Source organism: Megachile rotundata, chromosome 5 (genome assembly GCF_050947335.1).
Source record: "Megachile rotundata isolate GNS110a chromosome 5, iyMegRotu1, whole genome shotgun sequence".
NCBI lineage: Eukaryota > Metazoa > Arthropoda > Insecta > Hymenoptera > Megachilidae > Megachile > Megachile rotundata.
Window position 1 is genome coordinate 10,974,708 of NC_134987.1, and position 23,633 is coordinate 10,998,340.

The 23,633-nt window shown below is 37.2% G+C and overlaps 1 protein-coding gene across 1 annotated transcript; it reads right to left on the minus strand.

The window, feature by feature from the left end:
* Positions 1-564: 564 nt before the first annotated feature.
* Positions 565-14,343, minus strand: Gsc (goosecoid homeobox). The gene is made up of 3 exons (XM_076531520.1): positions 8,938-14,343; positions 6,587-6,876; positions 565-999 (listed from the first exon to the last, which is right to left on the minus strand). Exons 1-3 carry the CDS (start codon positions 9,482-9,484, stop codon positions 778-780), a joined length of 1,059 nt encoding a protein of 352 aa, XP_076387635.1. The 5' UTR covers positions 9,485-14,343; the 3' UTR covers positions 565-777.
* Positions 14,344-23,633: the final 9,290 nt, after the last annotated feature.

The following is a 23,633-nucleotide window of genomic DNA, read 5'->3' on the forward strand; positions in this document are numbered from 1 at the left end:
CAGAGGACGTCTTAGTTCTTGGTCGCCCTCGGGATTTATGTACTTACCCGAAACTTGGCCTCAACTTTGTTCACGACGGAACTTACGGTGTCCATGAGTCGCCGTTACCTTTAACCAGCTGCCGGTCTTTCACCCCTATCGCACAATACTAATAATATAATCGTCGAGGCACGTAGAACTAAGTTCCAACTATAAAGCCACGGCAACTGCCGAGGGATTTTAATCACCGATCCATTCTGTTATGTGCAAGTTGATTTTCGCCACGAAACTGACCACAGGGAACGTAGATCAGAAAATACAGGACGTTATGGTTATTAGATTACAGTGATTATATTATAAACAAGCTTTGCAATGAAATTTCTTGAAAGTCTGTATGAAAGAGGAATGATGAAGTGAAGAAGTTTAAAAAAATTAAAAGAGAAATAATTGTATAGTACTAGTAATTTGATTTAAATAAAACAACTAATTATTGAGATTACAGTACAAGACCATATTATGCCATTTCAAAAAATCAAAGTGTTAATTGCAAAATTTGATGATGATAGTATAAAAAATACACGTATCCTTGGTATCTTGAATTCAATAATTTATTTCACTACCTATTATACACATCGTGCGTAAGCTCTATGTACAAATATATTTACACCCTAATTTCATTATTTACACGTCCCCTGCGCGAAGGGGAGAACCTGTTGGTTCAGGGTCCTCTTAACAGTCAATGAAAAAAAAAGAAGAAACGGGAAGATAAAACGAAAAAGCCTAAAACCAATATTTCAACTACGCCACTTCGAGATCCGAACTGTCAGTGTCTTGTTCGTGTTGCTGTTGTTGCTGTTGTTGTTGCTGTCTGGCCAGGGTTAAATGGTCGGCCACTTTGACCGTAGCCGTGGGCACGTTGTCGTCGGTACGTTGACGTTGCTCCAACTGAAGTTTCCGCATACGTTCCTGTTCTTCCCGTTTCTGTTTACGCCACTTGGCACGTCGGTTCTTGAACCACACCTGGAATTGGAAATGTTTGATGAAGGAAACCCGTGGATAGACTGGGTTACGTTTATTTTATACAAGTTCTAGAACGGTAGCTGGAAAACGATCTCTTGAAGCTTGTGAAATGGGGGAATTCGAAACGAAATTATGCGTAAATAATTCGATAACTGTGCAAAATCGGATGCAGCATATCTTATTTCGTTAATAGAAACGGTATGTTGCGTAATTGTTATTTAATACTCCGTTGAATGTAGAGCGTTATATCGACGAATGTACTATTATGTGTTGTGTTATTATGGGTGGTATTATTTTACGATGTATTGGCATATGTTCAGTTGCTTCGCGTTGCATCGCCACGCATTGTATTACCACGCGTTATATCGCCACGCGTTGTATTACCACGCGTTGTATTACCACGCGTTATGTCACCACGCGTTATATTGCCACGCGTGGTATTACTACATCTTCCATTACAACGCGTTATATCGCCACGCGTTGTATTACCACGCGTTGTATTACCATGAGTTATATCGCCACGCGTTGTATTACCACGCGTTGTATTACCGTGAGTTATATTGCCACGCGTTGTATTACCACGCGTTATATCGCCACGCATTGTATTACCACGCGTTGTATTACCACGCGTTATATCACCGCGCGTTATATCGCCACGCGTGGTATTACTACATCTTCCATTACAACGCGTTATATCGCCACGCGTGGTATTACTACATCTTCCATTACAACGCGTTATATCGCCACGTGTGGTATTACTACATCTTCCATTACAACGCGTTATATCGCCACGCGTTGTATTACCATGAGTTATATCGCCACGCGTTGTATTACCACGCGTTATATCGCCACGCGTTGTATTACCACGCGTTATATCACCACGCGTTATATCACCACGCGTCCTATCGCCACGCGTGGTATTACTACACCTTCCATTACAACGCGTTATATTACCACGCGTTGTATTGCCATGCGTTATATCGCCACGTGCTGAATTATCTCGCGTTATATAGCCACGCGTTATATTACCACGCGTAGTATTACCACATTTTCTATTACAACGCGTTATATTACCACCCGTTGTATTTCCACGCGTTATATTATCACGCGCTGAATTACCTCGCGTTATATCGCCACACGTTATATTACCACAATTTGTATCGCCACATATTTTTCTACAAAGCATTGCATCTCTACACATTATATCACCGTGTGTTACATTATCACGCGTAATATTGCCATATGTTACGTTTCCACACATTACACCACTTCGCGTTACATTGCCACATGCTACAATACGTCATCAATTCTTCGAAAAAGAAATACAAATATTTGAACGATAGACATAAAGTTTGATTTAGAAAGAAAATTCCGTGCATTATCTAACACGACTGACAAAGGATGAAATCGTATCTCATTACGGTATAAATCACGAGCTAAGAACGAGATCGGCGCAATAACCGAGACGATGAAGCGTCATCCGGCAATAACGGAGATATTGATTGTCGTCCGTCATTTAAATTGAGTCGGACAAGCGTGAAGAACAAATGCTGATTCGAAATGTGGGATGAAGCCTTTTGATCTTCGCTGGCTCTCCCCAAGCCTTGTTAGAACTACGTCCGACGAACAGGTAAACGGGGTTATCAATTAAGCGCCGTCTCTATCCTTGTAGTAATTAAGGTCTGTTTAATAATTATATGATACAATCATGACGAGCCTATGTATTCCAACGAGTGAAACGCATCAGTTGGAATAATTATGGAGTTTGCAGTCTATGAATTACCGGTGCGTCATATAAAGTAATTAGAGGATAATTTACATAAAATCAGATATCGTGCTATGATCTCTGATTATTTCGGATAAAATTTTGACGATTAATAAAAGATAATAACTGAAAACTCTAGTACCGATTATCGTTATACTGCTTTGGGTGGAGCTTAAATGGAAAATTCTTGGGTGATACAGTGTTTTCTGCTTATTGCTGTGTACATTACTTTTCCTATTTTTAAATACTAATTCAAATATTTCATGTCTTGTGCAATTATCGTATTAATGCGAAGGTGAATGTAGAAAGAAAAAATAATAATCATTATTTATGATAAGGTTTATCAGAAATGCAACATTTTTATTTCACATCTGTTAAATTTTATTTTATGGTAAATTAAAGTCCATAACTTAAGTGACTAATACAGAAAATTAAATCGGAATATCCTTGCACAGCTATTTTCTTTCAAAACTGAAACTGAGCATCCCTCCTTTCAAATAGGACTACAATGGCACGCGAGAAAAAGGGTTCCTTCAATCCAGTTTCAATGACACGGCCCTAAATCCTTTAAAATGATCCTCCGAGCATCACCCGGCTAACAGTCGAACGTCAAAACTGTTTTCGTTCTCGAAAATCCGAAACCACCATCATTTATTAGCATAAAAATGTTTGTTCGATTAATGGCCTCCAATCACCGAATTGCTGGGATTAATTAGAAGGAGAGCTCGTTAAAAATTGACACTCGAACGCAATGCAAATCTTTACAAGGTCAAATACGTTCGCAAATTTCCACCATGTAATGTGTGTATTTTCGATGCGTGTGTTAGTGTAATTCGCGTGTAATCAAACGTGTAGTACCGTTGATTGTGTGTTTTATTTATAACGCCAATTAGTTCTCATGAATATGTTGGAGATCGTTTTTCTTTTTTATTTCTGAATTAATGCAAAACATAGGCAATTTTATGATGGAATTTCATGCATTAATTTTGACAATTCTTCTAATTTTTATTTCGAAAATATTTTGCATACAACGCTTGGTCTGTTTGTGACAATATAACGCGAGGAAATTTTATTGCAATTTTATGATGGAACAATTTCATGCATTAATTTTGACAATTCTTCTAATTTTTATTTCGAAAATATTTTGCATACAACGCTTGGTCTGTTTGTGGCAATATAACGCGAGGGAATTTTATTGCAATTTTATGATGGAACAATTTCATGCATTAATTTTGACAATTCTTCTAATTTTTATTTCGAAAATATTTTGCATACAACGCGTGGTCAGTTTGTGGCAATATAACGCGAGGAAATTTTATTGTTCTTCATGTCGTTTAATTTCCCTTCAAATTCAGTAAACACTACATATGAAAATTATTAGTTTTCTAATACTTTAATCACTTACGAATCTGAAATTAACAAAATTGTTAACAAGTTTAAATCTTCTAATTGTTCAGAGCTATTTTCCCAACTATAAAGTTCTTAGGAGGTAAAAGACAGCCTAAAACAACGTAAAGTCTCGAAACAAACAACGATAAGGTCTGCAAGGATAATCACGAACGGTGATAAGTAACGTGAATGGAATCAAAGAATTTCTTTATTCGCGGCCGGCAATTTGTTCGAACAATCGTACAATCCCAAAGTCATTCACACTTATCGTGGACCAACAGACCACCCGTATCGTCGGCTTTACCAAAGAAAATCCCTGGTCTCGAGAGTCTTTAAAGACTTTGAAACAACATATACCTGCAGCGCACCTGCCGCATCGAGCAAGAGTTTCGGTGTTTGTACAGAATTAGTAGAAAGGCGACTTTTGAAACGAGAAAGAGGAAAATGCCGGGATAAAGGAAAAACGAGAAACAGCTCGAGAGGGCCTAAAGCACTCCATCCACTGTTTGGAAAGAAGCACGACTGTTTACCTGTGCGACGGTCTTTCCTATCTTCGTGATTGCATCGACAGCAGAAACAAGTATTGGGATATAAAGACAGATATTTTATGATATTTTTGCTTATGGTTACTGGGGAGTTATTAGAATTTGTTGGAAATTTAGTGGTATTTGTTGATTAATTTAGTGGTATTTGGTGATTCAAATTTGGTATAAGTATAGGTTAGGATTGCAGCGATGGTTTCGTGAAGAAAATGGCGGTATTAGAGGAAGAAGTTTGTTGGGTCTTTGGTTGGGGGATTTTTGGATTAATAAATAGTGGCATTACAAATTTGGGAATTTGAGAATTTGAGAATTTGAGAATTTGAGAATTTGAGAATTTGAGAATTTGAGAATTTGGGAATTTGAGAATTTGCAAACTCGAGGACTTGAAGATTTAGAAATTTGGCAATTTGTGAAGTGGAAGACTTTGCAAGTTGCAATTTGGAGATTTGGAAACTTGGGAATTTGGAAGTTTTTTAATTTAGAAACTTGGGGAGTTGGAAATTTGAAAATTTTGGAACTTGGGGATTTGGAAATTTGAAAATTTAGGAATTTGGTAATTTGGAAATTTTACAATTTAGGAACTTGGGAATTTGGAAATTTGACAATTTAGGAATTTGGTAATTTGGAAATTTTACAATTTAGGAACTTGGGAATTTGGAAATTTGACAATTTAGGAACTTGGGAATTTGGAAATTTGAAAATTTGGTAATTTGGTAATTTGGTAATTTGGTAATTTGGGAATTTGACAATTTGGTAATTTGATAATTTAGTAACCTGACAATTTCTAAATTTAAGAATTCAAATATTTCACAATTTAGAGATTTGAGTCCACCAAAAACCTTGAAAATAAAAAAATCCATAAACCCAACATCTCAAAAATCTAAAAACTTCCAAATCCAAAAATACCCAAATCCACAAATCAACACGCATTTCAAATATCACAAATTCCCCTCAGCTCTCAATGCCAAACTAAAGAATGGCGACAAATGAAGAAACAACCATTACAAAACACCCCCACTAAAGAAACAAAGATTTATCGAACGGTGTAATTGAAATGAACACATGATCGGCAAAGCTTTTAATCCTGCACACAATTTGTTGACTCGAGTCTAGCAATACAGCTGATAAATACAGGGCTCGTATAATTTTAATGATCGCATTAAAGAATGATGGCGTTTATCGACGAACGACGCGGTAAGCAATCTGCTCGAAAATTCTCGGACGAAAAGCGAAAGCATTTTGTCATCGTTAGAAATTATGCGTTCAGGGACGAGAGTTTGGACAATCCGAATGGTCAATGTTTGTCAACCGAAAACCTAATATTCTCTCAGGTTCGAGAGAGTAATTTGTCAGTTTAGGTAGCTACCGACGCGTCAAGACGTTGTAACCTTTCGGAAACTTCATTCCCACGAACTTCGTAAAGAAAATTGAAAATTAAATCACACACAACTTTAATATCGACTTTCACTAATTTCTTCTTCATGACTTAATTTAGAATTCGATACTGTTACAACGAACAACATATTATACAAAGATTCGATACCAACGTATAAACTGTGGGTCACATATTAAGCTAAATTTTTAACATTTCAAAAATGTTCAAATCTTTAACATTGTAAATATATCGGTGGTGTTATTCTGAAGACATTTGACTATTTTTATTATACGTATAAGTAAAATTATTCATCGTGTAAAGTTTTTCATAAGATAGGTGACTGACTTAATTGCAAATCGCGTCACTCAAATATGAATGATTATTAAATAAAGTTCCTCAACCTTATATGATTTCCACTTTATATGACTCACTCTTTTGGAAGATACAAAGTGATTTTATAGTAAAGTGAACTTGTTCAATGAATTTGTTATTCAGTCCACTAAATAATCGACTCACCTCGATTCGTTCTTCCTTGAGATCGACTTGCAGCGCGAGTTGTTCTCTCAGGATCACGTCAGGATAATGCGTCTTGTCGAAGGTGGCTTCTAATTGTTCCAATTGTTCTTCTGTAAATATCGTCCTATGACGACGCTTCCGTTTTGCCATGGGACCGACAGCCCCGGCATTTGGATTTATTTGGTAAGGATGAGCAGCGTGGTAGAAGGCCGGTTGTCCGTGGAGAGAAACGCCGGCGGCTGCCATTGCTGCTACGTAACCTCCGGAGTACAAACTGGGGTATGCTGCAGCTGGAACAAAAGACAAATGGTTAATTCGTTGTTAAATAATATTGAGTGGTTGCAATTTTAAATATTTTTCTGTTACAATGCTATACTTTTGGTACATTATACTTTTATATACATATTAAGATCTATGTATAAGGCGGTCTAACTTGTAAATTACACTTTGCTTGTGTTTTTAAATTGTAACTAATAGCAAGTGTATTATTGTGATGTTTATATAGGTATGATATGTTATTATCAATATATTGGTATGTTATTAGCAACGTATCAATATGTTGGTAATATGGAAACATGTATGGAATATGTTGGTAATATGTAAACATGTATGGAATATGTTGGTAATATGTAAACATGTATGGAACATGTTGGTTATATGAAAACAGAATTATTTGGTCAGTTATGAATTTAGTTTAGTTTATGTTTGTTATTGCTATATTACAATCTACGTATAAGTCACATTAAATCCTACAAGTTGTTCTGGTGCATTTGTAAAGCGTAATTTACTTGCATTTTTAATTATCTTATAATAGGAACAACATTTCAAGGACTGGCTACGAAGTTGAAGCAAGATCTAAACTTTTAGTGGTTGCTTCACAAGGTTAGTTATTTTACAGTCTATACAGAAATTCAATTATCTAGAAATATAAAAATTATCCAAACTACCTTGCATTTAGAGTAACTATTTCACTTCTGATCACAAGTGCCATATATTAAAATCAAATTGACAAGATTTCGTTGCAAATTTGTCTAACAAAATATTAATATTCCACTCGTTCGACTCACCCTGTAAATACCACAAACGACGCGTTAATTACGCTGTAAATATTAATAATATTAATTGAATGTGTCGAATGTGGATTTTATGTCAAATCGAACACCTTGCAACTATTAGCAAAAATATTAAAACCATAATGAGTTTCCAGTTCATAACGTGTCAGTTTGATGGAACGAAAAAAAGTACTCGAACACCCCAGCCCCCAAGGGATGTTTTGGTTTAAAATCTCGAAGAAAGCTGCTTAGAGGCGACGTCGCCGCATAAAAATGTGGCGAAGGGCGAATTTATGCTTTCAACCAGAGTCGTGTCGGTAGTTCTCTCTTTCTGGTTGCATATTTTTCCTTCTCGTTTTTCATCTTCCGGCCGGGATTGCAAGGAGCTAAATCGTTCGTGCGTGATCGAAACGGATTGCGGATTTCAGGCCGCGCACCCCCAATCTGCGCGAAGGTTCTTGCGGGTGAAATACTTAAAGCCCTCGAGGGCATAAAGGAAATTTCGTTGCAGAACGCGTCGAGCCTCCGAGGATTTACGCCTTCTTTCATTTTTCCCGCTTCGAAATTTCAGCTTCCGCGTAATACGCGCAACACCGCGGGTCAAATTGTCTTGAATATTCCTAAAGCACTTATGAGTTAGCGGGAAACGGTCTACATAGTAAACAGATCTCACTCGCATTATTTTTAATCCTTGCATGTGCCTTTGAGACTTTACCCAGGTGATTTGATCAAAAATTTCTTTTCTCGTATTTTTTCCTGGGAAAATATACTTAAAAAAACGTTTTTAAAAACAGAACAGATCTCGAGAACACACTTCACGTTTATCAAAATTTATTTTACTAAATTTCAACTTGTAAATTTTATTAAGGTTAATGTTGGAATTTTTGCTAGTAGGAGTATCATAGTAAGAGAACAAGCTCTTATTACTAAACTACTTCAGGGATTTCAGAACTTGAGAATATAAAGATATGAAGATTTGAAACTTTGGAGTTTGAGAATTTGGGTATTTGTACATTTAGGTTGTTGAAAACATGAACAGTTACAGAGCTTGGACATTTGTGAACTAAGAAATTGTTATAGTTATTTAATCTTGTAAAACTGAAGAAAACTACTCTTATTCTAGTTAGCCAAAAAAACCAGCGTTGCACCAACATGAACAGTAAATTATGGCACTCATAACATATCATTATATCATAACTTTAAGTCTACGTTCAGTTTGAGGCTTCCGAATATCCTCAATATAAATAAACAAGTCAATATAAATATCCTCAATATCAAATAAAATAAAAATCGTCTTACCAAACAAGTCAGCGGATGTAAACGCCAGATGATGAATCTGCTGCTGAAGAGGATGTATCGCCGTGGTCCTCGAGGGTGACCCAACAGTTTCAGGGTTCTGTATAATAGAACCAAGACCCGTGGTGCTGGTCGGTGTCATATTTCCTATGGGTCTAGGTGCCAAGATGTTCTCGATAGTGAAGGCAGACGTGGGTGACGACATGGTAGCCGAGGAACTCGGTCTCGAAACATCGCGAGGTCTGAATCTGGTTTCCTCAGGACTTACGGGACTCCTGGAGAACGCTTTTTCCCGCGAATCGTTGTGTCGCCTTCCCACGTTCTGCTCGTCGCTTTTCAGCTTCTGTTGCAGACTCTCCGGGGAGTAGTTGTAGAGGTAACGGTGGCTGTAACCGGATATCCCGGGACCATCTTGAAGAGGACTCGATGGCTCGGTCATCGGAGAACGCGATCTGGGCGAATCACTCGCGTATATACTCTCTACCATGTTATGGGAGTAGTATCTGAACTTGTCACTCGTGTTCTTCTCGTTGCAACTGCTCGCGAACATCAATTGGTCGGATCAAAATCGGTAGAAAGACATTCTTCGATCACCCTACTATAAACAATCACACATCACGGGGAACTCACAAAATGTTCAAGTCCGTAACAGCATGAGGAAGTGTCTCATCACGGACACCACTGATCGGTCAACACGAAGAGTCTATCACAAGCATCCAGAGTGTAACCGGGTTGATACGGTGTAATTGTACCGGCGAAACAGCCACGAGGATTGGACGCGCGCGGAGAAGTCCAGATGTGCAGTGACACCGTTGATAAAGTATATCCGGCGACTGGTCCAAGTCGGTGTACGCGTTGACCTCTGGGGGTGCGCTTAGATTCGCCGGCATCTAGCTACGAGTTAGCCCACCCCCGTGTTAGTGACAGAGGGACAGAGACACCCTCGAATATATCCGGCAAAGTTTTGCCTCGAGTGGAACGAGGCGTGGCTCACCCTGGCTCCATCCACTTTTCCACCACCCGTCGACGCTCGACATCCCCTGTGCGCCGTGTCGGAGAGGGAACAACGGAGGGCCAAGAGGGGGTTAGACAGGGAGAGAGACGGAAAGAGCTTCGACGATGGTTTCCGGTACGATGTAGGCGGAGGTGCAATCTCTTGACGACAATGATGGTTTGGGGTGGAAAAAGTGGGAGTGGAACGTCGAACGGCTCGACAGAATGCCCTTTCAAACCCTCTACCACCCTCTGCACGCACTACACGGGGGTGGAGAGGCGGCTGCAACGGAAACGGGAAAACGCGGTGGGAAACACGCGTATTTACAACGGATAATCACGACGTGTCTCGCGTATTACAGAGCTTTTCGAGTTTGCTTTGCGAATCGTATTCACGAATTAATCATGCTTCTGGAAGCGTTTACCTTCGGACGGGCATGATCGAATGCTCGATGTTGTTTCTGAAAATAAGTACGTATTTCCCTTTCGTCCTCGGGACTCGCGCTTTTTAATCGCCAATTATTTTTCTAATTTATCTGCGACTTTTATCCGTTTTCTCGGATTCCAGCGTTGTCGATTGGGTTTGCCGCTTTTGCAGGTTCCTCGGTAGATAAATTATGATTATCGTGATCAACTTTATTTTAGTTCATACTATAGCCACTTTTTTATAAAATTCTTTTACTGGATGTGGATTAACACTTCTCATTTTTATAATTTTATTTTTGGTCTCCTATTTATTGTTTATGAGTTAGTACTAGTATCAAGCATGTCAACAAATAAAATCGTGCAAGTGAAATAATTTGTCTGTCTTTTTTTTTAACAGAGATGTCTTCAGCAGTGTGTGGCTTCTTAAAGGAGCCATTTTGAAGCGGATGAAGACATAAACCCGTTATAAAAATATTTTATAATATATTACATTACTGTATATGTATTATATATAAACCTTGCATCTTTATTTTCATGTATTACATAAAAATCGTGTGTCTATATTATTATATCATACATAAAAATTTTGTGTCTACACTACTGTAATACAAAATCCTCCACGCTATTAATTTCAGTATTCGCTTTATATCTTAACAATCGTTTCGCATTCTGTATCTATATACTGTACACCAGTGATCAAGTAATTAAATATTTGAAAAATAATAGCCAATAGCTTGAAATAACCGTTAATCCTCCACCGTTCAAATTCCAAATATCCCAAAATCAATATTTTAATACGCTGCGATGATCAGCGAAGTGATTAGCGTATTCGCGATTAGTCGAGTTACACACGATTCGTTTCTATGTTTGGCTGTACATCGGATATGCACGATATTATGCACTGAAACGTTACAGAATTTCGAAGTTCGATGCGAGGTTTAACGTTGCAACTCGCATCGAATCGCGTTTCGTTGTTTATGCAAATAGCGATAGAAGTAACCGGACAGCATTGAATTTCCATTTGTTAATTCGGGGGTTTCGTGTAATCCATACATCAAAGTTTATAATATCCCTAAATCTGAACAATAGGTATTATATGGGAAAAAAATTGTTTCGATTGTACCGTCGAAAGCACTCCACCCTTTCAAATATGCACATGTGTGTACACTCGCCGGACTATCTACGTTTTATTCATTGGTTTAAGCTTTTTCGGTTTATATCGTGTAATGTTACCTCATATAGTTATATAACCTAATAGTAGGAAGTTTATAGAAGTTACAGAAGTTACAGACATTTTCATAGTATGTCTTCAAAGTTATTTTTTATTGGCATCCACCCGAGAGTGTAGTATTATAAGTTTCATTAAAGATCTTTCTGTTGCTATGTGATACCTCGTTGCTCAGAAAAAAGGTGAATATCGGTATTGTTCTGATTGTTCTCTTTTATTAAAATTATAGCAACTATATGTATTTAAGCATCGTTGAAACCTGAGTTGAATTACAAAATACTTAATGGGTGACAGAACCATTATTGAACAAGTTATAAGAGAAGACAGAGTCACGGACTCTTATGAGGACAAGATGGCCGCCCAAAAAATGATGGAAAGTATATCGATACTATTTTGAAAATTCTCTTCAATCTATATCATAAGAACTAAATTTACATTCCGTTCAAACTTGAATAAAAATTATAAAGACCATGTTCAAACGATTGTGGAAAAACCGATCATAGAAGAAGATAAAATCAGGGAATCTTATCGCAAGATGGTTGTTCAAAATCGTTCGAAAAGTTCTCCCCTTGATCCGCCCGATCTGTTCAATTATTCAAATCCCGCCCAATGCGTCCGTATTAATAACATAAAACCGTTGTAATGTGCATTGACTGTCATCAGGCTTGTTGTCGGTGGTCCTCGGTGGGGAGGATCGTGATGCGATACGTGGAGAACCGAGCGTGAAAAGGTTTATTCGTAGGGTCGCGCACGTACCCTGGACATTGTGAGTCCCCCTCTTTCTTACCCCCCTAAAGGATCCATGCACGCTTCAATCCCGTAGTCCGCAGCGAAATCTGTGCCAACCTTAATCCTAATCCGTACGTTAATCGTGGCCCGATCCGGAGAACCGAATCCCATGGCCGCGTATGTACCCACCGGTTTTAAGGGCGTCGTCAGAAAAGCATGGTGCACCCATAGAAAACGCTAGGACGGTCTCCTGTGAACGACATACTACTCCGACGTAGAACATCCTCTTTTGTTCGACGCACTCGTGAATTTCATTAGCACCAAACCGAATAGATACACGGTGATTCCTTTTGCCTTATCCTCGCGTATTTTGGCATTCGTATGCTAATCGGTAGCGTTTAGAACGCGATTTTGCGACCAGTTATCGTCCTCTAAACGATTCATGATTTCGGTTCTTTATAGCTGAAACTGGTTCGAGTTTAACGTTGTCTGTCAGTTAGAGATGCATCAGAAGGTGTTAACTATGTGGACTATCTGCTTTTATTATGGTTGTAGACATATGGTATTTATGGTTGCAGCTTTATAGCACGTATTGCTAAGAGAAAAGTAATACGAACAATTTTGGTTGATCTACTTGATCTGAATTATACTGTACCATAATTCTATTTTATTATTTCACAAATTTGAAGACACTCAGTAATTCAAAAATTCGAAGAATCTGGGAATTTAAAAATTTGTAGACTTAAGGATTGAAAAATTTGTGGAACAAGTTCTGATAGATCTTGACACTGCACAAATTTACGATTTCAAAATTACCCAAATCCTTACAATCAACCTTCCAATCCCATGTTTTCTAAACACTCGATTTTCCCGGAACGAATCGAAAATGGCCGGCTCTAATGCTTTCGAATTTCCGCAAGGATCTCGTTTCCTGTTTACAGCGAAAGCAAAACGAATGGTCCTTCCCCGAGTCGCAGGTTTTAAAAAGTTTCCTCCACGGGGTTACTTCCACGTGAAAAGATTACAATTTCCACGGTAATCATCGGACTCGTCCTCTGGCGCTAATGCGGCGACAATACAGATGTTTTCGCGTCTAAGCGGCGTGCTAAGTGGATGTCCAGCTCGTTTCTCTTTTACCGTACCCTTCGAATCTACGCGCCCTACCAGGGGGTGCTAAGTTGTACCTGGTCATTTTGAAAAAGCGTGCTCGTTACTTTACCTTACACTTGACTGGACGCCTTCTTGCCTCTTCGGTGGGGAAATAATCGACAAGAGAGAAAAAGCAACGAGCAAAAGCCAACGGAAATTGAGCCTGCGAATTATCCTGCAACTAGCTTCCTCTCTGTCTATCCTTGTTTCGTGCGAACTGCGGAATCCGTAAGCCTAAGAAGCCACGTGAAAACCGGGGACGATTATCCGCGCAGTTTCTGGCGAATTTTCGATCTCTTTGAAAGGGTGATTCTTCGAAATGATACATTCTTATGTTCTGCTGGAAATTTCTGAATGTATGGATTTGAGGAGCAAATTTGAGAATTCGAGAACTTGCATTTACTTTGAGATGTAGGCAATCTATAAACCTGCTGAGAATTTCTTAATGTATGGACTTGCTGAGCAAGTTTGGGAATTTTAGAACTTGCATTTACTTTGAGATGTAGGCAATCTATAAACCTGCTGAGAATTTCTAAATGTATGGGCTTGAGGAGCAAATTTGGAAATTCGAGAACTTGCGTTTACTTTGAGATGTAGGCAATCTATGAACCTGAGTTTCTAACTTGAGAAGTGGTGATTTGACAATTTTGAAAATTTGCAAACTTTAAAAGTTGAGAGTAAGGATTTATAGACTTGAGAACTTAATAGGGAGTTTGAAACATTTAAAACTTAAGAATAGAAAAATTCGTAGAACTGGAAATTTGTGGACCTGAGAATTTAAGAAGAGAAGAATTTGTGGTAAAAATTTGTAGTCTGAGAATTTAAGAAGAGAAGAATCTGTAGTGAAAATTTGTACACCTGAGAATTTAAGAAGAGACAAATCTGCGATAAAAATTTGTGGACCCGAGAATTTAAGAAGAGAAGAATCTGTGGTAAAAATTTGTACACCTAAGAATTTAAGAAGAGAAGAATCTGCGATAAAAATTTGTAGTCTGAGAATTTAAGAAGAAAAGAATCTATGGTGAAAATTTGTAGACCTCAGAATTTAAGAAAAGAAGAATCTATGATAAAAATTTGATGACTTAAGAAGTTGAGAATAACAAAATTTGTAAAATTGAAAATTGTATTTGATAATTTCTTATCGGATACAGGAGAAATGTTTCTTTCGCAGTATGAATTGGCAGGCGTAATTGTTCGTCGCGTTCGCTCGCGGCGAAACGGGACGATCGGTGAATTTATTGGCTCGTATGTTAATTACTTTAATTATTACATGCTGTCAAAGGCTGATCGGAATACAAAGGAAGTTTATTCGACGCGGAACTATGTTTCCATCGCCCCGAGTCACTGATCGCCAATTAATTTTCCATAATTGGACGGACATGCTGGCACGATACACGCCTTGACGCTCGTGGTGTACACACACCGGTGTGCGTTCGCCACACCGCACCGTGGACCGCACACGTACGCAATGTCCGTTTAGAATGTGTCGATGCCAGCCGCCGGCCACGCCGCCGTATTTTCACCACGGAACCAATTAACAGTTTTCACCTATTCCTTTTTAGTAGCTTCGACCGAACGAGATGAAAAATAACGAAAAAAAAAAAGAGAAAAATTGGAAAAATAAAAAACGCGAAGCGGTGTATACCCGCATCGGAGAAAAAGACAGAATAACGAATGGGTCAAAGAGGGCCCAGAAGGGTGGGAAAGAAAATGAATGAAAAAAGCGTTGCTGATGGCCTTATACCGGCGGGAAAATCAACTTCGATCTTTTCGAATGTACAGGCTGCTTCAATATTGACGACAGTCCTTTTTTCACCCGCAGCAGAAAAAAACTCGTTTAAACGCGCGAATTATTTGCTCTTGTTTCGCGAATCTTGACTATTTCAAATTGGGTGCGTCCCTTTTTTGATTGAGTTCTGCGCCTGAAATTGCTTGAAAATATAAAACCGCAGACTGTCGAACGTTCGTTACAATGTTGTCAACAATGTGAACATTTACTAACAAATTTTTTATATTCAACATTCACTGTTTATAGATGGTGTTTAATTTATAGATGATATTCAATGATTCAAAGAAAATATATTTTCAAATCGTTTTGTCAACGTTTAAATATTAACAATATGTTAATGTCTTCTATGCATCACTGTACTATTATAAACAATATTTCAATGGAATATTTCAATTTTCATGATAAAATGGACCTGGACATTCACGATGATCTTAAAGAAAATTATTATCAATAAATCTTTGTACCAACAAGTGTATCATCAAGATTAAATTATACAGATTAGGTTAGACATTCAATAACATCAGAGTTAAACTAAAATTAACTTCAGTTTGAATTAAATAAAGTAATCAAGTTAGTAATAAATAAAGTAATTAAGTTAGTAATAAATATACTAATTCAAAGTTAGGCTAAAGAAGGAGCAAAGTAAGAACGTGATTAAGTACTGAAAAGTTGAAGAAGAATTCTTCCGACCGAAATAGTGGAAGACGTGTTGGTTCACCAGCACGAAATTTTCGGCTGCAAAAAATAAGGGTAATCCAACACTACATGGAAACCACATTGAGTTTTGCCAAGCACAAGTCGTAGAATCAACAAATCCGTCGGGATTAGATAACATCCCCCGGGATTGGTGGCCCTTCGTTTATCCTCCACCGAATCCTGAAGGGCCCGTCTTGTTGTCCCATCGGGTTATTGGTATCACTTAACGAAATCCGCGCCGAAATAGCTTTAAAAGCCCTGCCACGACCGTAACGGATTCAGATCGATTTTTTTCGAACCATTACCGCGAATCTGAGCAGCCAAAAACTTCCCTTTCAAAACAGACACTGTGTAATATTATGATGTGAGCAATAATATATGTGATAGGTATTCGAACAAATATTAAAACAATTTTACAAAATAAGTCGTGAATAATAATCTCAAATTTATATGAGTATGAACTGCAAATAAAAATATCAAGTTTGTGAGTACAAATTGTAAATGAAAATATCAAGTTATAGATATGAAGTGTGTATAATAATGTCAAATTTAAATAAATATAAAACATAAATAGAACCTTCAAATTTATAAAAGTATAAAATATAAATAACATTAAGTTTATATTAATATAAAATGTAAACGAAAATGTAAAGTATATATTAATATAAAACGTAAATAAAGACGTCAAGTTTATATTAATATAAAATGTAAACGAAAATGTAAAGTGTATATTAATATAAAATATAAATAAAAACATCAAGTTTATATTAATATAAAATATAAATAAAAATGTCAAGTCTCTAAATATAAAGTGAGACCAAAAAGTTACAGTTGCTCCTAAATAATTGAAACAAATATTTCTCAAATTTTTTCCTGTTAAAAAAAGTTGTGTAACTCGTACTTTTTTCTTGAAAATCTGAAAGAGTTAACCTCTTAAATTGCAATGTCTTGGTGAACGCAAATTCGAATGAAAAACAAAAGATGTGATCGTACATTAGCCCGCGGTGATCCTGCCATAACGCAGATTATTCTATTACACGTTACGTAAACAGAAAGCACAAGCGGACGAGGCGAGCCAGTTGCTGGCTCTCTCTGCTTTCTGTATCTCGGCATCGGGATGTTGTTTGGTCTGAAAATACGTTATTGTTTCACCGTGATAAAAAATTCAGCGTTTGGATAATTACATCAGAGCTGATCGATCCGGTCAGCCCCCGGCGGATTTCCAACGAGTTACTGACTTACTTTACCTACCCTTTTCCGTTCGGCAACGCAGATGTTTACGCGATAAACTCGATATCGTGGTCGTGAAATGATATTCGATTAGCACGATCGTTTGTTAAATAACGTTGATAGGATACGTTTGGAATGATAGGTGGTATTTGGAAGAATTGACATGGAAATGATTTTTGGATGATAGAGGAGTTTAATATTTGAAGAGTTACATTTCGAAGTTGAAGGGAGTTTGAAGATTTCAGGATGGGGGAGTTGGTGATTTGGGAATTTTTACTCTTGGAAGATTGACGATTTTGGTATTTAGAGACTGGATAATTTCGAGATTTGGGAGTTTGAAGATTTCAGGATCAGGGAGTTGGTGATGTGGGAATTTTTACTTTTGGAAGATTGACGATTTTGGAATTTAGAGATTGGGAAATTTCGAAATCTGCAAGTTTGAAGATTTCAAGATCAGAGAATTGGTGATATGGGAATTTTTACTTTTGGAAGATTAACAAATTTGAAATTTAGGGACTGCAAAACTTTAGGGTTTGAAGGTTTCAAGATTTTAGGATCAGAGAGTTGGTGATTTGAGAATTTTTACATTCGGAAAATTGTCTTTTGGAATTTAGTGATTGGAAAATTTCGATATTTGCAAGTTTGAAAAGTTCAAAATTAAAGATATTGATGATATGAAAATTTTTACATTCAGATTAATTTTGGAATATACAAATTTAAGAATTCAGGTACTTGAAGATATAACATGAAAAACTGGAAATTAAGAGATTTCAACTAACACAGCCCGAATTAATACTGGCCCACCCTAACATAGCAATCCTCCTCATCCCCCATAAACCAGGGCACGCGTTAAAAAAGGAGAATGCGTACTTCCAAGCGAAAGCTAGAGCATCGAAAGAACGAATCGGTTTTGGATAGAAGCACCCGTGCGTGGCAGCTGCGATCCTTTTCCGAATCTTTCTCTTCCCAGTTTCTGAACCCTGGCCGGCTGCATAATCCCTTCGATCCATGAGCACAGAGACGAGCGAGAAAACGTAAACAGAGATGAAAAATCGCGTTAGGAAAAGAAATCGATATAGATCGTAGAAAGAAGAGGCTGAGAAGGAAGCGCGAAAGCAACGAGAAGAACGACCCCGCTGTTTGCCTTTTATTAAACTCTTGTTAAACGCCGCCTTTCTTCGCACACACAATTGAATCGGCAAAACAGCGAAGATAATGCTTCGACCGTACACGACCGGAGGGCCAGGTCTATGTGGAAGACTTACCGCAAACACCAGCTCCTTGTACACCCTGAAATGGACACCGTGTAATCCGGCTCTTTATACAGCGCTGCCGCATTGACCGGCTCCTCCGGGCATGCACATCGGGCCACTCCCGCTAATAAATGCCCGTTCTCGAGAAAAGAAGAAGAAAATATAAACCTCTGTGTGATGGAAAGATTCTTGAACGACCGTGAAAATCGCACGACCCTCTTGCAGAATTCCAATGAAAATATTTGGATATTTCGAACGAATATCGCTCTGGCGTGGGCCACGTTTTCTAAGCGTGCCATTGTTAGGCGGAAACTTCTATATTCGAACCTTCGAGGCTAATATGACTTTGTTTGCGGAGAAGATGGGTTTATTGAACCGTGCAGTTTTACTTAAGTTGGGCAGGTACTTATAATTGGTCGCTAATCGAGATGTGGAATTTCGGGGTTTTGCAGGTTTAATGTTTCAACTTGTTTTTTAGCCCCTTGCGCTATTTTGACGAGTCAGACACGCGACGCACTCGTACCTCGGCGGTGATCAATTTTACTCAAATTTTTAATACGCTTCAATTTGGAGTTCAAGTCCAATTATAATTTGCATAGTCAACTATTGAATAATAACATATTGACATAACATTTCAATTTTTTATGTCTATTTTAATATTGTAGCTGTAATTAGTTAGTTCTGACTGACGCACCTGAAGGATTAGTCATAGTGCAAGGGGTTAACCTGTTAACTTATGATTTCTTAGTGGATGCGTCAGATAGGGCGACTTAATTATTGTTGTGACATTAAGATAGACAACGAATGTTCAAATGTTAGAGGCGTTTTCTATATGGCGATCATTGATGGAGGGGTAGGAATTGAAATTAAACTCGAAATTGAATCGTGGTGAAAATGAGAGCCAAACTTGTCACATGTGAACAGTTATGTGCGTCACATATGAGAGACGATATTGTAAGGGAAGGTTTAACGTGGATGTTAATGTGTATTTTTATCTGTCGATGATGGAAAATTAATTTAAGAATTTAAGACTGATTATGACCTTGAGTGTGTAACAGGGGGTGAGTGTGCAATAGCAGGGTGAGTATGTAACAACGAGGTGAGTGTGTTACAGCGAAGACGAATGTAGATCAAGGTAGACGTAAAGTCTCATGATTCGTTAAAATTTTTATCTGTCGATAATGGAAAATTAATTTAAGAATTTAAGACGATTATGGCCTTGAGTATGTAACAGCGGAGTGAGTGTGTAACAGAGATGAATGTAGATCAAGATAAATATAAGGTCTCATAACTCATTAAAATTATGTTCAAGCAAATGTTATTGGTTCATTATTTATTGCTTACGGGAAAACCGATTGGAGTATACAAGTTAAATAAGAGGTATAAATTCATACAAACATAGGTACATTATTTCTAAAATTAAAATTAGAGTTACAACGATACGATAGATACAATGGATTTTTGATATCTGGATGTACATTACTGGAATGATATATCAGTAAATTTCTTGTAGGAACATCAATTTTCAAACGCTTCTATCAGTATATTATATTAGACCTCAACATCCCTAGGTGCAAAATATGTTCCAATATCCCTGGATTCCGGTATCTCCAGATTCCGATATTTTTAGGTCGCTATATTCCTAGATCCTATGTCCCTGTAACTACTCGTTTCCAGCTCCCTAGACCCTTGGATCTCTAAATCACTAGATCACTAGATCAACCTCTAAATCACTAGATCCGTATTCCTCTATTTCTAAGTCTCCATGAACTGATATCTTTACAATACCAGAAAACAGTTCCTTTACAAGAAAACAGTAAATGTTACTAAAATTTTTCAAACGTCATCTTAAATTGGATTGTAGCCTTTTATGGAATTTTTATAGAGAATTATTACTAGATCAGTTCCTGTTGCATATCTGATGAAACAATGTTGATCAAATCAGATCTATTCGAAAAATTGCAATGATGTATCCTTATATATTAATCGAACACCGATCGGTTAAATTATTCCGTATTATTGAATGGAGGTTTAAGGTTCGAATAACGATATTCGAAACTGATTGTTGAAACGACTTCCCCGTTCGGTAATTGTATCTCCTCTTCTATGATAACCGATTTAATTATCGTTATCCGCAATTCCTTTCGATTCACCGTATCGGTCTCGGGTTTGCATCGGTAATGTTCTTCAAAACAATTTTAATTGCAACCAGATAAGGCCGGAAATCAAAGGTTACAACGCAACAAAACGGCAGAGTGTAACGAGATATCGGGGAAAATAAATTCTCGTCGAACGCGTACGCGTTTATTAAATGTACAAACGCTTCGTGATGTCGACTGCATTTATTCGAGTTCCAACAATTTCTCATTACGATGATTCGTACAATTTCCGAAGCTTCTGACGGGTAACCAGCGAAAGGGTGCGTCCGACGAAACCGTGAAAAATCAAACGAAACGAAGGAACAATATAATTGTGCACGGTTTATAAACGACGTTTATTTCACCAATTTTGTTTTCGATCTTCTCTCTTTTCAATTTCTCGTTTACAACCGGGCCATCCAACTCGATTTGCGAATCTTGCGCGTATACGAATGTGTGCGAGTGTGTGGGCGTACAACACATATACGTGTACATATACGTATTTTATTTATATATAATGTATATATATATATAGAGGTAAAAACTAAGTACTCGTACAAAACGTAGGTTCTCTTCTGCATCGTGGGATCTCGTTTAAGGGCACATTATAGGACTCTATGTGTAGATACATATACATATGCATGGTTAGCCATTTATATACATATATATTATGTATACACATACGTTTTACATACTTTCGAAAGAGATATGATATCTGGATATCGTTTAACTAGACGAACTCCTTCATCGTTTACGTTAGTCTCCTTTTTCTTTTGCCTTACAATTCGCTTTTGTTATTGACTAGTAACGATCGTAATTGACTAATAAGTACCGAAGGGATGAGATTTTGGAAAGATGGGGATGGTATTGCGTGAGTTCAGAAGTATGGACTTTATGGTGTACGGTAGGCATGATCAAGTACTGTATTAGGCTCTTACCCATCACTTTGCAAGTGAGAAATTTTCATGTTTCTATTCTTCAAATTTAAAAATATTTTACTTTTAAAATTCCAAAATTTCTGTAAGACAAATTTGTGAATTTGTATATTTCTACAAGCTAAGATTGCAAATTTTCAGATTTTCAAATCTTTGAAATTTTAAGGGAGTAAATTTTTAGATTTCGATGTCACTAAATTTCGAAGTTCTTAAATTCTCAAATTTCCCTAGATCTGCAAACCTCTAGAACCTCAAATCCTTAAATTTCCAGATTTCCAAATCTCCAGATTGCTAAAACCCAAATTCACCAAGTTTCGAAATCCCTATATTTAAAAATTACCAAAACCCAAATTTTCTAATTCCCAATTTTCTCAAACTCCAAATTCCCCAGATATAATCTCTAAATTTCCAGATCCCTAAATTTCCAAATTTCCAAATCCTCAGATCCTTAAATTTCCAAATTTCCAAATCCCCAGATCCTCAAATTCCCAGATCCCTAAATTTCCAAATCCTCAAATTCTCAAATTTCCAGATCCTTAAATTTCCAAATTTCCAAATCCCCAGATCCTCAAATTCCCAGATCCCTAAATTTCCAAATTTCCAAATCCTCAAATTCTCAAATTTCCAGATCCTTAAATTTCCAAATTTCCAAATCCCCAGATCCTCAAATTTCCAGATTTCCAAATCCCCAAATTACCAAAACCCAAACTCATCAAATTTAAGTCCCTAAATTAAAAAATTACCAGAACCCAAATTTTCTAATTCCCAAAATTCACAAACCCCAAATTCCCCAGATCTCCAAGTCTCTAAATCCCCAAATCCCCAAACTTCCAAATTTCCAAATCCCCAAATTACCAAAACCCAAACTCACCAAATTTAAGTCCCTAAATTCAAAAATTACCAAAACCCAAATTTTCTAATTCCCAAACTTCTCAAACCCTAAATTCCCCAGACCAAATCTCCAAATCCCCAATTCCCTATTTCCCCAAATTTCTAAACCTCCAACCTAACAAATTCCCTAAACTTCCCAAATTACAAGCTTATTCTAAACACTCGATCATGCTCACAGTACACAGCGAAACACACTAGGCTTCTCTAGGGGAAACGGCGATCTAGGAGAAAGATAGGTAATTAAATTCTCAACACAAATGCTATCGTTTAATCAGCAATAAAAATTTGATGATATATTCGAATAAAAAAAAAAAGGGACGAAAAACCCATAAACATGTCGAATTGCTATGACCTGCTTCTTTTTTTCTAGCAATGTTATACATATGTATACGTGTATACATACATATTTATATAATTATAAGTACAATCGTAAAAACAGCTGTTAGGGGCACAATCAGGTCACTAAGTAATTAGAATCATTTAAACATCTTCATTATCTGTTTGTCTCTTCAGTTTCTTTTTTTGCTCGATATCCTCCGCTGAAGTTCATATGATATATATATAAAAATACATGTATATTGTAACAAACTCTCGATCCGTGTAACTTTTTAAATATGGTCTTCATATAGTTATACATTTCACGATTGAGTTGCCTGATGGAATAAAATGTGTATGAACTTGAGGCATATTCGGATAATGAAGTCTGGAAGAAATCTAATGATCAAAGTGTATGTACGTGTGTTTCTATGTGAAGAAACCTCTCAGTTTTCTAGCCATAGCGATCATGCCGTTTTCCCTTTATCGATCAAAAAAGGGCTACATCCGACCCGTGTGAAGATCCCTATCTATGTGGAGGCACTGTAAAACGCGTAACAAAGTTCTTTTTTTTATATTTTTTTTTTCTTAATTTTACTTATACACAAAAGTCTGTTGCTCATCCATGAGTGAAACATGAACTTAGTTTCATCTAGTACGTAGACAATAATTCGTAGAAAAATTCATCGTTTGTTCCCGTGCACGAGAATAAAAGTTTGTTGAAAAGAAAATCATGCACGGACTTCGAAATAATCATAAATGGCACTCGTTGTGAAATTCCTTATCGTTAAAGGAAAATTCGAATCTTCAGTTACTTCACGTGAAATGACACGTCGAACTGATTAAATGCTGAAGAGTTTCATCACCGTTGCAACTTTCGGTGGGCAATCAAGAAAAATTGGAACTTTGCTTGAAGATGGTATTACA

Excerpts from the sequence above, each read along its gene's own strand:
- Gsc (XM_076531520.1), bottom strand. The coding sequence starts at position 9,484 with ATGTTCGCGAGCAGTTGCAACGAGAAGAACACGAGTGACAAGTTCAGA. Across the intron at positions 6,877-8,937 it reads TACATCCGCTGACTTGTTTG|CTGCAGCATACCCCAGTTTG; the intron begins GTAAGACGATTT and ends CTTTTGTTCCAG. Across the intron at positions 1,000-6,586 it reads TCAAGGAAGAACGAATCGAG|GTGTGGTTCAAGAACCGACG; the intron begins GTGAGTCGATTA and ends TTCCAATTCCAG.